This window comes from Rattus norvegicus, chromosome 17 (assembly GCF_021556685.1).
Source record: "Rattus norvegicus strain SHRSP/BbbUtx chromosome 17, alternate assembly SHRSP_T2T, whole genome shotgun sequence".
NCBI classification, from domain to species: Eukaryota; Metazoa; Chordata; class Mammalia; order Rodentia; family Muridae; genus Rattus; species Rattus norvegicus.
In genome coordinates, this window is record NC_141550.1 from 48,442,593 (window position 1) to 48,456,356 (window position 13,764).

Below are 13,764 nucleotides of genomic sequence, written 5' to 3' on the forward strand. Positions count from 1 at the left end.
TTTCAGAAATCTTTCCTGAGCAGGTGTACAAGGAGTCTGTCCCTCAAAATTTATGGTATTTTTTACTACTTTAATTCTAAAACACGCTGAACATCAATTCTTCGGTCCTCTTTAACTATCCACATCTCGGGCTAAGTTGTAAATGTTCAAAGAAATCTGGAGTTAGATTCCTTCCTTCACAGCCCCATACAAAGGACAGTACACAGAGGGTGCTCATCAAGTATTTACAGTTTTATAGCAGCAAAGGCTGAAGTGTTGCCACAAAACATTACAAGTACAATATTGCTCATCAGCCTACACTGAGATGGCTTCCCTGTAGTCATCACACATAGTTCTTGCTTTTTTGTGACTAGTCTGCTGAGTAAAAGCTGAGTTGTGGGTGAACAATTCCCCACTTTTAGGGACCACTTCTACTATGAATTCTCGGGTGCTTACTAGGCTCTGACTCCTGTCTGAAGGTATTATCACATTCATCACATTTGTGGGGCTTTCTCACAGTGTGGGTTCCCTAATGTTCTGTGAGATCTGACACTTGAATAAAGGCCTTCCCACCCTCAGCACATTTATATGGTCTCTCTTCAGTATGAATTTGCTCATGTTCTATAAGACTTGTTTTTTGAACAAATGTTTTTCCACATATACTGCACTTATAGGACTTCTCGCTGGTGTGGTTCTTCCGCTGCTGACTAGGACCACTTTGAGTGAAGAGTTTCTCCTTGTGATGGGTTTCCTGATGGGTAGCAAGAGATGAGTTATAAACAAAAGCTCTCCCACAATCACTGCATTCATAGGGTTTTGTACCAGTGTGAACTCCTTGGTGCTGAGAAAGTGTGGAACGGCGATTAAAACTTTTATTACACTGAAGACACTGATAAGGTCTGTTTCTCCTGTGGCTCTTGAGATGGTGAAAGAGGCCTGCTTTCTGGCAAAAGGCTTTGCCACATTCATTACAGTGGTAGTGCTTTTCTCCCGAGTGAAGTCTCTGATGTTGGTTAAGCGCTGACCACTGGCCAAAAGCCCTGCCACATTCATTACATTTATATGGTTTCTCTCCAGTGTGTACCACCTTGTGTCGAATAAGAACAGTCCTCCATCGGAAAGTTTTCCCACATTCTTCACATCTGTAGGGCCTGTCTCCAGTGTGGATTCTTCTATGCTCTATGAGGCGGGAGTGCTGACTAAAAGTCTTTCCACACTCATCACATCCATGCACTTTTCGCCCTGGACAGATGTTCTGGAGTTCAGCGTGGTTTGAGTTCTCAGTCAAATTTACCACATTTTCATTACGCAGTGGCTGGCTGTCTTCACGGGAAACACCAGAAGACTCTTCTCTAGGGTCACGAGTTTCTTCACACTTAAGCGTATCCTTTGCTAATCTGCTAGAGGGATTCTGTTCTGCTTCCATTCCTTCCCAGAGGCCTTGCTTTAGAGTTACATTCCTGGATTCATTTCCAGTCTCAATACCTGAAACTACAAAAAGCAGCCTGCATGTTACTTACTCTCCAGGTAGTAAATGGTAGCTTATGAAATTACATAAAAGTATTCAAATGAAAGTCACATAAGATCTCAGAGTTTTTACTATAAACTACAAAAATACATCAGGGTACAAGATGAATCAAATACATAATGCACTTCAAAAATGAATAAAGAGATAATAAAAGCCATCTCTCCAGCCTCTTACTGTCCTTCAGTAAGATAAATACTTTTTTCAGACTACTAGGGAGCTGCAGACATTATGTAACAAAAACTTATTTATCTTATTTATAAGAACTAAGGATATAGTCCAAGTGGAAGACAGAAATACTGTTTAATAGATCGAAGTCTACAAATAGCAGAGAGGTCAGAATAAGGGATTATAATTATCAGAAGAATAAAATTAAGTAAACCTAAACAAAATAAAACTGGAATTTAGAAAACTACTAATTTTATAATAATAAGAAGAGGCTGTGGATGCACATCAGAGAGATATAATGCTTGTCTGGCATGCATAAGGTTCTGGGTTTAAAAGAAAATGGGTCGGGGTGGGCTGGGGTGCGGAGGGTGGTTAACTAAAGGATGACAAACCAGGACACATGAATGTTGACACACGAGCATCAAGTCTGGACAGCGCTCCCAATTTTAATGAGAAACAACAGGAAGCACCAATGGAGTCCTGTTAGCCCTGCTTCCCCTTCCTTTCCTTCCTTCTTTACCTTGTTCCTCCTGGGCTTCACCGTCTGCAAGTTCACACCCTGGCTTAGCTTTGACAAACTGAAGGGACACACTGGGTTTCTGCTCTGCTGCTAAAGGCTTCGTCTCCCGTAACAACATTTCCTGCTTTTCAATTTGGACTGAGGTCTGTGAGAAATGAGAGAAGCACTCTAATAACAGCAAACAAGAGTTCAGTATCCAGTCACCTGCCTGCTCAAGTCTTTTCACAGCAATCAGCCTGTCTCCATCTCATTTTTCAAGTTCATTTGAAATGTCACTTTCTATACTCCTAAATTTTGTTGATTTTTCTGTTATTTTTATATCTTTGCCCCAGGTTCAAAGAATAGAGATGGGAAAGAGGTGAAAGGAGGCTGGAAAGAAAGCAGAGAGGAGGAAAAAGGAATTCTGGAGGAAGTGGCTGGAGAACAGCTCAGTAGTTAAGAACACTTGCTGTTCTTCAGAGGACTAGGATGTAGGGTTCCCAGCATCCAAACTGGGTGATTTCCAATGGTCTGTATCTCTAGTTAATAGGCATAGCTTCCTAAAATGATGTCTATTAACTCGACTTTTGACCTACTGGCCTCCTAATCACCATGTAGAATTTACCCAATATGGCAACCAGAGTGATTATTTTCAAATTTACTTTATATTTCTCTTCTGCTCAAAGCTAAGCAGAAGAGATTTGATTTTCCATCTGCCAAAAAATCTAAAATCTTTATAATTATCTCTAAGCCCATATATGATATAATTTCTTTAATTCTTTCGTCTTCTCTATAAATTCACCTCTACCCTGGGCATAGTGGCAGCACATAAGGCCCATGCAGTCAGATGTCCTCTGCTGTGAATGGTATGACCCTCATATCCTTTACTACCCCTTTTGGTATATTTATCAACATCTAACACCTTACACATTTGTGGAATCTTTTTTCCTCTATCTCTTCTCAATAGACTAGAATCTACACAGTGACTTCTATATGGTGTTCACTGGTGCATTCCAAGTGCCTTTGTTGGTGTGTGGTATAAAACTAGTACCATTAAAACTTGCAGAATGGCCACCTATAACCTTTAATTCTATCAGAAATGACATTATCAGTCCTCTTAAATGTAACTATAAATTGATGACCCTGTTTCAAACTTTTTGGCTCCTTTTTTTCTCTCACATCTATTTTATACCCAGATGCCAGACTGCACTTCTTATATTTCACAGGTTCATCCTCTTCATACTGAGATGTCCTAAGGTTAGCTCTTCTGACAGGCTTTTGGTAAATTCATTAATTGATGTCTGAGGCTGACTTATATGCTATAAGATGTCTAGAATCATCACTGTGCTCCTCAGTTATAACAACCAAAATTTGTCTAAAAACTGTCAAATGTCCTCTTTGGCTCAGAATTACTATTGGTTGAAAACCAGCCTTGTCAGTTAAGACAAAAATAAAAAAGGTTATAAGTGATTCTTTCTTCTGCCTCTTTTATATAATTTTTATAGCTTATTTAGACTATAGAGAAAATTCTAGAAGACAATTCAAACTGAGTGGTTTATGGTCAATGTCATAGACTCTGTACCTAAATTTTCTTACTCAAACTTCACTTTTCCAACACGAATGGGCTTTCTATCCCTCAAACATGTATTCCCCACACCTACCCTCCCACCTAACTTTCTATTCTGGTCCAGTATCTCATTCATTCAGGATAGTGATCTCCACCTCCATCTTTTAACTGTTTGATGCAGAAATCAGGGCAGTGAATATATGTTGAATGACTTTTCCTGGGGAGATATGAGCAAGCTTCTTTTCCTTCCAGATAGGGCACTAACAAACCAACTAAAGATCCCATCTAAGCTTGGCCAGCCAAGAGTTCTTTGAGCTTGCTAATAGCATAGGTGGCATTTCTTAAAATGCCAGGGTGACAAGTCCCACTCTAGCACTGGTGAAGAATTCAAATTCACTATACTGAAGTTTTGCTGTCCATTAACAGATCTGGAGAAAGAGGGATTACCAGCTGGTATTCACCACCAATGTTTCTACTTGGGAATATTAATAGCCCCATAACCGTGCACATAGCTATCAAAGTTCTGTGGATTAAGCACAGGTCCTTCAACATACTAAACAAGTCCTCTAGCACAGAATCACATCTCCAGCTCTTGTTATTTTTGAGACAGGATCTTTCAATAGAGCCCAGGTTATCCTCAAACTCACAATCTATCTACTTCCATCACCCGAGTGCGAGCTGACAGGCACGTGCTCCTGCCCAGCTCAAAACCTACTTCTTAGTTACTTGTTTTATATTACATAATATACTTTACAAGAAGCTGTTTTCCAACCTATCACCACCATCTCTCTAATAACTGCTCCTTCTAGTATCTTCTTTCTGTAGTATACGCCTGTGTTTCTAACTAATTCATCAGACATAACTTTGTAACTTAGCACAGAAATATACAATCCCTCTGACAAAAAGGTATAAATAGACTAAGACCAGGCAGGAGTAGAGGTGTATACCTGTAATCTCAGCATTAAGAATGTGAGACAGGAAGATTACAAGCACAAGGCTAGGTAGGATGTGTAACATACAAGTTCAACTTCAAATTTCCATGAAACCAAAGTTCCCCTTGGAGCCACCTAAATGTCAATAAGCTTTGTAAACTAGTGGCATACTTCACAATTGAGTTTAGGAAACAGAACCCACATTTTCTTTTTTCTTACCCGGTATCCTAGTTCATCTAGTTCTCTCTCTAAATCCTCCAGCACAGTCACTACCTCCTCCACACTCTCAGGATTCTGCTCCTGCACCCAGGCCTGCAGCTCCTCAGGCAGGATGGTCAAGAACTGTTCCAGCACCAGCAGCTCCAGGATCTGCTCCTTGCTGTGCATGTCTGGTCGCAACCACTGATGGCAAAGTTCCCGGAGTCGGCTCAAAGCCTCCCGGGGTCCAGATGTTTCCTGGTAGCAAAACTGTCTGAAGTATTTTCGGAAGACGTCTCTGTTATAAGTGTTCTTTTGGAGGTTCCTAACTTGTCTGGTGGTATACTTACACTCTTCCTCCATTTTTATTTCCAAAAGTCCATCTTGGTTCTTACAGATCTTGGTATCGTTAGTGGATGCCATCATAGCTATATAAAAGATTTATCAGTGTTTCAAGTAATAACTCCTTGGTAAATTTTCTTACCGAGTAGACCTAAGGGATAAGTCATCATTACTAATACAAACTACAATAAGCAAATGGCACATACTCTTAAGATTTAAGTGGGAGAGTTGAAAGACTGTCCTCCCATTAATTTATTCTTATTGATTGGAAGTACACGAACTTTCACAAAAATAGACAAAAGTGACAAAGACGTCAAATTGTTTCAGGACTTTAGGGAGTAAAGTTTGGTAAGAAACTTACCTCCACTAACTCCTAAAGTAAACCACAACTAACTGAAATAAAAACAAAAAAATTTAGAATGAGCGGATGGCGTTGGGGAAGTGCTGCCTACCGTGTGAGATACCACAAAAGATAACGGGAAGAGTACAAGAATAGGCTACTCTTGCCATGCTGCTTTTGAAAAATTTCTGCATACCTGATACAAATCATATATACACAATACAGTCTCGCGAACTGGCTTTAGCTGAGACTTAATCATTCATAAAGGTTAAAAGATGGAGAAGTCACCGCTTTTCTCCTGCCCCTCCACTTCTGTAATTCTAAACCTAACAGGTTCTGCAGCGTGCCTAGGTCCCGACCGGCTCTGCGCCCCAGGCGTACCCGTAGGCGACCGCACTGCGGCCCTGGTGGCCTTTCCCTGGCTTCCAACCTCTTTCTACGAACGAGTCTAAGTAGCAGCGAGCATTCTCCCCTAGCCTGGAGCACGAGCTCGCTCACCGCGTAGCTCCTGCGCCGAGAAGAGAACCCAGCTCGCCCAGGAACCGGAAGCTATCGCGGACAGCCACAAAGGCCGGAAGCGGTGGAACCCGGTTGCTCCTGGAGCCACTCTAGGGAGCCACGGAATGCTACTCAGTGGTTTGTCCTTGTCCCTGCGAGAGGAGTTAGGGTTTTCGGTCTGAGCGTACTGAGCCAATCGCGATGTAGAGTATTCCTGTCCCTGTCTGGTTTTGCGTTTCTCTTTCGGTATCTCCGAGACACATTCTCCTGGATCCTTTCCAACTTAGCTATGCTTCCCAGTGTGGATAGTCTCCTCAAACCTAACCTGTGGAGTTTTGACGACCTTTTCAATAATTCTCAAGTGGCCTTACTTTATGCTGATAATATGAGCATAAATTTGAAAAGCCTGAATGGTCAATGGGAGAAATATATTAAAAGGATAATTTAGTAACTTAACAAGATACTATGAACACTAAAAGCAGCCTTCATAAGTACGAGTGTGAATGAAAAGGCCACAGCTACACAAGCAACAACAAAAAAATTCAAGTACAAGAGATATGCCACATTTACTTGGGGCCAACTTTAAAATACTCTTTAAAAGCCAAATACGAACATAAATAGGAAGCAATACGCTTTCTTGGGTAGAAAAACTCAACAAAGTAATCAGCGCTTCTTAAATATGTTTGCAACTATGGCATCCCAATAAACACAACTATTTCTAGGAATATATATATTAGTTTTTAATTTAAAAGGAGAGTAAAAAAAAAAAAAAAAGCCCTGAAAAAGAATAGTGATGAATGGTCTTATTGTACCAGAACATTCTGTGTTCTGGAAGTCTTCTCCCTGTTCTTAGGGAGCTAATGGACATGGAGAGGATAACCAAAATCCAAATATAAGCTCTCAAAGATAGTGATAATTTATTATCGAGCAAAATATATGTGGAGTGTGGCTTAGGAACATTGATTTAGATAGCCAGAACAAAAGAAAGTAGTAAATCAAGACAACTTAAAAAAAAATTGGTGAAAATGTAAGTTAGGTAGAAATGTAAATTATAGTTATCTGAAAAAGTCTTATCTTTTTTTTTAAATTTTGTAATTATATTTATGTACAGAAAACTTAAGTGTACATTTAACCCAGTTTAGTGGCAAGTTCTTTAGCCTTTGCCTTTTCCAGCTTGGCAACACGAGCCACGGACTTAGGACCCAGGACGTTGCCTCCCCAGTGGCGGCGGATCTCACCATATCTGTCATTATAATTGGCCCTAATAGCTTCCACCAGCTTAGCCAGAGCACCCTTGTCTTCTGAGTTCACCTGTGTGAAGGCAACAGTGGTGCACGTCTTCCTGTGGACCAGGCGCCCCAGCCTGTCCTTTCCCTTGATGATGCAGTAGGGCACCCCCATCTTTCGACAAAGGGCAGGCAGGAAAACCACCAGCTCAATGGGATCTACATCATGGGCAATCATCACCAGCTGAGCCTTCTTGTTCTCCACCAAGGTGGTGACTGTATTGACCCCTGCTTGGAGGACAGGCACTCTCTTAGGTGGGACGTCCCTTTTGCCAGCAGCTTTCTTCTCAGCGCGGGCCAGCAGCCTTTGCTTCTTCTCCTGCTTTGTCTCTGGCCTGTACTTGTGGGCGAGCTTAAGCAGCTGAGTCGCTGTTTGCCTGTCCAGGGCCTGGGTGAACTGGTTGATGGCAGGAGGTACTTTGAGCCGCTTATAAAGGATAGCTCTTTGCTGCTGCAGCCTGATGTAGCAGGGCCATTTGAGATCTCTTTTGGGCTGGATGTCCTGCCCAATGCCAAAGTTCTTGGGCCTTTTCTCAAACAAAGGATTGACCACTTTTTTGGCCTCCTGTTTCTTGACCACCGCGGAGGCCGGGGCCACTTTCTTCCCCTTGGCCTTCTTTCCTTTGGGCATCTTGCTCAGCTGGAGGAGAGAGAAAGAAGAGGGAATTCAAGTCTTACCTTTTGATTGGTGGAACCAGGTGATCTGTTAGTACATTTGAGAGAGATTTACCTAACAAGCAGCAGGTCATTAAGTCAGACACATGGATGGACAATGAATGGTTATAAAGAGAGCTAAATGTAGCAAAGGACAATTTGTCTCTAGACCTGAAACTTTAAAACTCTACAACTGACTAAGTTCTAATCACTCAATCAGTCTTATAGATCTAACACAAACGTGGCTGGTTTTTCCTTAGCATCATCAATTCACACAAGGTAGATATTGCAGGCCTAGATGGTATTAGGAATGGGCTCCTCTCCCCCTCATAATCAAGAATTGAAACAGCAAGACTCTGGTTACTGATCAAAAGAATAATATCTAGGTCACATTTCTGAGGCTATGAATGAAACATTGTTAATAAATGACTCTGCAAGCTTTATCAGCTAACTAGCCAGAGGCTTTCTGGTAAAGAAGAAAGATGCAACATTATCCCTTCATAAGATTCCATCCAAATGGAATCACCTGAATGGGAAAACACCCCTCAGGGAAAGGGTTATCAGTTCTAGAGGCTTTATAAATAGCTTTCCTACTGTGTAGGTTAACACAGTGGTCTCTTTAGCATTGTCCACTCTTGCCTTTTATTGTGTTATCCTCTATTATAGTCTTAGATTTTTCAAAACCTACTTTAATAGGGGTTCCTAAAAACCTTTTAACCTCTCTTCTAGCTCCAGAGGTAGTGGAGAAGAAAGGTTAATAGGGCAAAAGAGGATGTGGACCTGTTTAAAAATATTCTTTGGGTAGGCTGGAGAAATGGCTCAGCAGTTAAGAGCACTGAATTCCCAGCAACCACAGGGGAGCTTGCAACCATCTGTAATGGGCATCCAGTGCTCTCTTCTGGTGTATCTGAAGACAGGGACAGTCTTCACCCACATACATGAAATAAATAAATAAAATAGTTCTTTGGGGGTAATTCCAATCTTCATGGTCAGGATATCAGCAGTGGTAGTTTGATCCATTCACAAACACCATTCATGAATCAGCAATTCAATCCAGAAAAAAAGCCAGGAGACTCTGCCAATCATCAGAAAAAGCAGTTCTTGCTGCTGGAATATCACAAGAAGTTCTTTGGTGCATTTCTCTCAGTGAAGTCAGCAACAAAGGCAAGGCAAGAGTGTTGTCAGAGAAGATCAGCATCAACAAAACCCAAGCAGAGTGGCAAAGTGAACCAATTCCACCTCATCCACTGTCTGTTGGGTTATACTTATATCCTTTCTAAACATGTGTCCTCTCAAGTGTCTGCTGTAGCACAAGTATCACATGCCCTTTTTCCAGGCATCTTCTAGAAAAAGCACCACGAATCTGTTCTCAACAAAACAGTGTCTGTTCTCAGCAAAACACCCTCCTACCTTTCTGCTTCAGCAAAAACATCATCTCATAAGACAGTTTCAAAAAAAAAAATCACCAAGACACAATTTGAGTCTCCAAAGGTACCAGAAATTTCCACTTCACTCTATTTTACAGTAAACTTGTCTACCTACTACATTATTGTGTTCATCTCATTTGAACTATTTCAATGGAAATCCAAGGATAGTGAGTCCAAAAGGGTTCAGAGTAAGATCCTCATGATAACATAAAATTCCTCCATGTTTGGTAGGTCATTGGAACAGATTCAAACGGTTTATTACCTCTGTCTTTATTTTATCTATTCCCACTTTCTGTTTTAACTTTTGGGGCAGATTCTACTACACTCTGTGCATTGGTAGTGTTTCTCCACAGTGTAGAGTTTCTGGCACTGGAACAGGCCTGACCATGGGCTGAAGCTCCTTCCACACGCTGCCTGCTGTGTGTATTCTCAGGTGCTCAATGAGAATGCAATTTTAAGTGAAGTCTTTTCCACATTCAGCACAGATTTAGGATCTTTCCACTGATGAACTTGACTACTGCTTTTCCAATCTGCCCTCACAGTCACAATTGTCTCTACATCCAGGGTCCTGAGTAGCATCACCCTTCTGAATTCCAGATGCTTCTATACGTGATTTCATTTCTTTAGAAATTTCCTTCTTTGAGGCTTAATCTTAACTCCAAGTCCCATTCTCAACACTGTCATAACAAGTAAGGAAAACTAGAGTTATTTTTCTAAAAGGGAAGGGACCAGTGTTTCTGGGAGAAGATACTCTCTGTATTACATCTGCTTGTTTAACTACCTACCACTCCCTGAAAACTTCCTGAGTGCAAGCAAGCCTGCCTTGTTCATCATTACCTCCTCAGTACTGAATGTTATGTCTGGTTATGTCTATCAGGCACTAAGTGAATGTGTAAATTAACATTAAGGGAATACGACAGGCTCCCTGGTGAAATGTTAACCCCCATCAGTCTCCTGACTATGCCATTCTTCTTTCAAGTTACCCTGCTGCTGGTTTTTCATGACTTGGAATTGGCCACAGGAAGACTTATGGGGCATTTTTGGAGTTGGTGTTGTAAGACTTGAAGAGAGTTTTATATACCAGGAGACACCCCAAGTGAGACACAAGAATGGAGTTTGATGAAAAGGCAAGAGGTTTATTTTCCTGGCACATCAGGGTTGACCCTCAATCAGCCCCTTGTGGCGAGTGACCAGAAGGCGACCTTGAATGGCTATAACAAGCAGTTTTTATAATTTTTAGGGGTACAGGTTACATCAGCAAGGTTACAGTTTAAACTTATTAGCTAAGCATATTGACCTTTGAATCTATTGGCTAGCAAGCACATGACATGTATTCGAACTCTTATCTGGGACCATCAGTCAGTACATTCTGTGGTTTTTCAAGAATGTCCCTGCTCCTCCCGAGAACTGTGGATAGAGAATGGAACTTAGCCTAGTCTTGACCAGAGGTGAGGAGCTGGTACTGGCCTAATCTTGACCTGAGGCGGTGGGTGTAAGACTGGTGAAAGCCCCTAGGGTCCGTCAGCGTCTCCTTTATAGTCTTTTCCTGCTCCTTACTATGCTTGAGATCTGATGGGGAAGATAATTAGGAACCCAATACCAGAGAGAAGAAGCAAGAAGACCTTCTCATGGCCACTGTGAAGAAAAGGGAACACAAACTCAGTAAAGAAAAGCCAAAGGCAAGGCTGGAGAGAGTACTCTGGTTTAGAGCACTTGTTGTTCTTGTAAAGGACCTGGGTTTTATTTCCAGCACTCACATGATGGCTCTCAACAATTTTAATTCCAGTTCCAGGGGATCCAGTACCCTCTCCTGACCTCTTAAGGCACCAGACCCACTTGTGCACACACGTACATTCAGTGAAAACATTCATGTACATAAAACTAAATACATAAAAAAAGGCAGATAAGGTAAGAGTATATAACAGATCCAGGCAGGCAGCAACACCCTCCTTCTCTTATACTGTCAGTTGTGACACATGCCTCGCATAAACAACTTAAAGGAATGTTTGCTTCCCTCGGTTTCAGAGGATTTGGACCATGGCTACTAAGGCTTCAAGTGCTTACCTCGAGCACAGGAATACTTTGAGTACATGGATGAAACGTTTCTTCATAGTTGAAAGGAAGCAGAGAGCTTGACAGCCAGGGTCAAGATACACCAAATAAAACCCAACCTCTATTGTTGTAGTACCTCTGAGGTCCCCACCACTGATAGTTTCCAGAACCTCTCCAAATAGCCACCAGCTTGGGATTACATGCCTATCTATGAGTCCTTGGGAGGGGGCACTGCATATCCAAACCATAACTGAAGCAATTCCTTCTTCCACTTCCCACTCTTTGTCCTGGTTCATCCATTTCTTCTTTCCAAACCCTCCAGTACATGTATCGTCTTGTTACCACTCACAGGTGGTATGCTCTCACTGAGGCCTGCAGCCCCTCAGTCAGGACAGTCAGGAACTGCTCCAACATCAGCAGCTTCAGGATCTGCCACTTGCTCTGGGTCTCAGGCAGCAGCTATTGGTGGCAGAGCTCCTGGAATCTTTCTAGAACTTCGTTCTGCTCAGGGGTTCCTTGACAGCAGGACTGTCTGAAGCATCTGGAAAAGACCTCTGTGATCCAAAGGCTATTTCTCCACAAGGACATGCTCCTTCTTCTCCTTTACTTTCACTTTCAGAAGTCCTTGTATCTCCATAATATCAAATGCCAAGATGATAGCCATTTTAGACTTATTGTTATTGTTATTATTATGGACCTAGTTTGATTAATTTTTCCTTGATTATTTCTTCTAAAAATCCTGAGATCTTAAAAAAAAGTCCAGAAAACAATTTGCATAAAGAAAAATATATAAAATCTGTAATATTATTACCTCCATATTACAGATGAGATAGTGGAAACGCAGAGTTTTAGTCACATGTAATGAGTAGTGATTCAAATTCAACCAAATATGTGTATAGAACATATAGTTTCTTGCCTAGTATGGTGGAATACAAATGTAATCACACAATTGGGAAGGAGGGGTCACAGGCTTGCAAGTGGGAGGCCTTAAGGTTCTGTTCTCAATTTCAGTGTTTATGTATGAGCCACAGAAGACAAATACATGTGGTGCCGATAAGTGCATTAGAGAGAATAAACATAAAGAACATAGGGAATATACATAAATGACAAAAAGGAGCAAGGCTTCCAGTTCTCAGTGATATAGTGAGGGATGGCTTCATTTAACAGCTGAGCAGAGGTGAGGAGCAAGTCACACGACTACCTGAAGAACAGTTCATGCAAAACAACTGAATACCAAGTCTGTCAGGCAGAAGTGCCCATGTATTCTTAAAGGAAGAGAGCTAGTTTGATAAAGTGGCTGGAACACAGAAAGCAAAAGAGGAGCATAGGAGAGAGTACACCTGGTTGGCAGCATCCTCCCTTACGTTGTCTCCCCATCTCAGTCCATCCAGCTTTTATAGAATGTACTGGGTGAGGCCTATCACTCTACTCTCAACCACAGCTACCTTATACTGTTACTTCTGTCATTATTTTTAAACTTGAAGAGTACAGAGGAATAGAATATTTTTTCATCAAGCTCTTCTTTCTGTAAGTACAGTGTTAAAGATCAGAATGTCTTTCAGGCATCGCCTATAGGTGGAGAGCTTTAGAGGCCACCTTCTAGGAATTTGGCAGGAATTTGACATTGGCTAGGACAAGGATGTAGGCTCAAGAGGAATACAGCTGAGGAATTTTTTTTTTTTGTAACTTGATGGATCTTTTTAAAACTCTGAATACAGTAATCATGGGACCTTTGTTTATGCCTTGTTTGTTCCTTGACTACTTTGTTTATGCCTCAGGACTGACCATATTCTTTGTATGAACCCAGAGTGATATAAAAGCAGACTGGAAAAGAATAAACCTGCTTTAGCCTCAGCAATGGGTGGAGCCATGCTATAGTGTTGTCTAATTGTCTTTTTTGTCTCGATCCTCACTCCCTCCCCCGAGACCCTGTTGACTGACTGAGCTGGCTTGGTCACCTATACATGTATAACCATTGGAAACACAAAGGTGTTGTACCCACAGACATCCAGGAAAAATAGTACTATTAATCCTGCAGTTATTATGTTCAATGGGGAGATAAAACAAAATACCCACATTCCATCCAGAAAGCCGAAAGTGGGTACGTTAAGAACCTGGTGATCTTTTTGCTCTCTGTGGAAGCACACCTCACCAACTTTTTGCTGTAGAGGCAGACCTCAACCAAATTCCCCAGAAGGATTATTGAGGCACTCCCTCCCTAGATTGTTATCTTTAGCTCCCAGAGCTAATAGAACCTATCAATAGGGGAGATGTCACATGTATGTTATAGCCTGCTG

The 13,764-nt window shown here is 41.5% G+C and overlaps 1 protein-coding gene and 1 pseudogene across 11 annotated transcripts; both read right to left on the reverse strand.

Moving 5' to 3' along the window:
* Positions 1–210: 210 nt before the first annotated feature.
* On the reverse strand, positions 211–6,083 carry Zscan12 (zinc finger and SCAN domain containing 12). Of its 11 annotated transcripts, none has more exons than XM_087589893.1 (5): positions 6,049–6,083; positions 5,572–5,603; positions 4,890–5,296; positions 2,193–2,337; positions 211–1,470 (listed from the first exon to the last, which is right to left on the reverse strand). In XM_087589893.1, the coding sequence occupies exons 3-5, from the start codon at positions 5,292–5,294 to the stop codon at positions 509–511; spliced, it is 1,512 nt and encodes a 503-aa protein (XP_087446019.1). In that variant the 5' UTR covers positions 5,295–5,296; positions 5,572–5,603; positions 6,049–6,083; the 3' UTR covers positions 211–508.
* A 964-nt stretch (positions 6,084–7,047) lies between these two features.
* On the reverse strand, positions 7,048–7,991 carry LOC148000157 (large ribosomal subunit protein eL8 pseudogene; annotated as a pseudogene).
* Positions 7,992–13,764: the final 5,773 nt, after the last annotated feature.

What these genes read in the sequence shown, in the direction of transcription:
- Zscan12 (XM_087589894.1), bottom strand. Translation starts at nt 5,294, where the DNA reads ATGATGGCATCCACTAACGATACCAAGATCTGTAAGAACCAAGATGGA. An exon ending in TAGATGAACTAGGATACCGG is followed by an intron (nt 2,338 to 4,889) that starts GTAAGAAAAAAG and finishes CATTTCTCACAG; the next exon opens with ACCTCAGTCCAAATTGAAAA. An exon ending in TGAAGCCCAGGAGGAACAAG is followed by an intron (nt 1,471 to 2,192) that starts GTAAAGAAGGAA and finishes TGCTTTTTGTAG; the next exon opens with TTTCAGGTATTGAGACTGGA.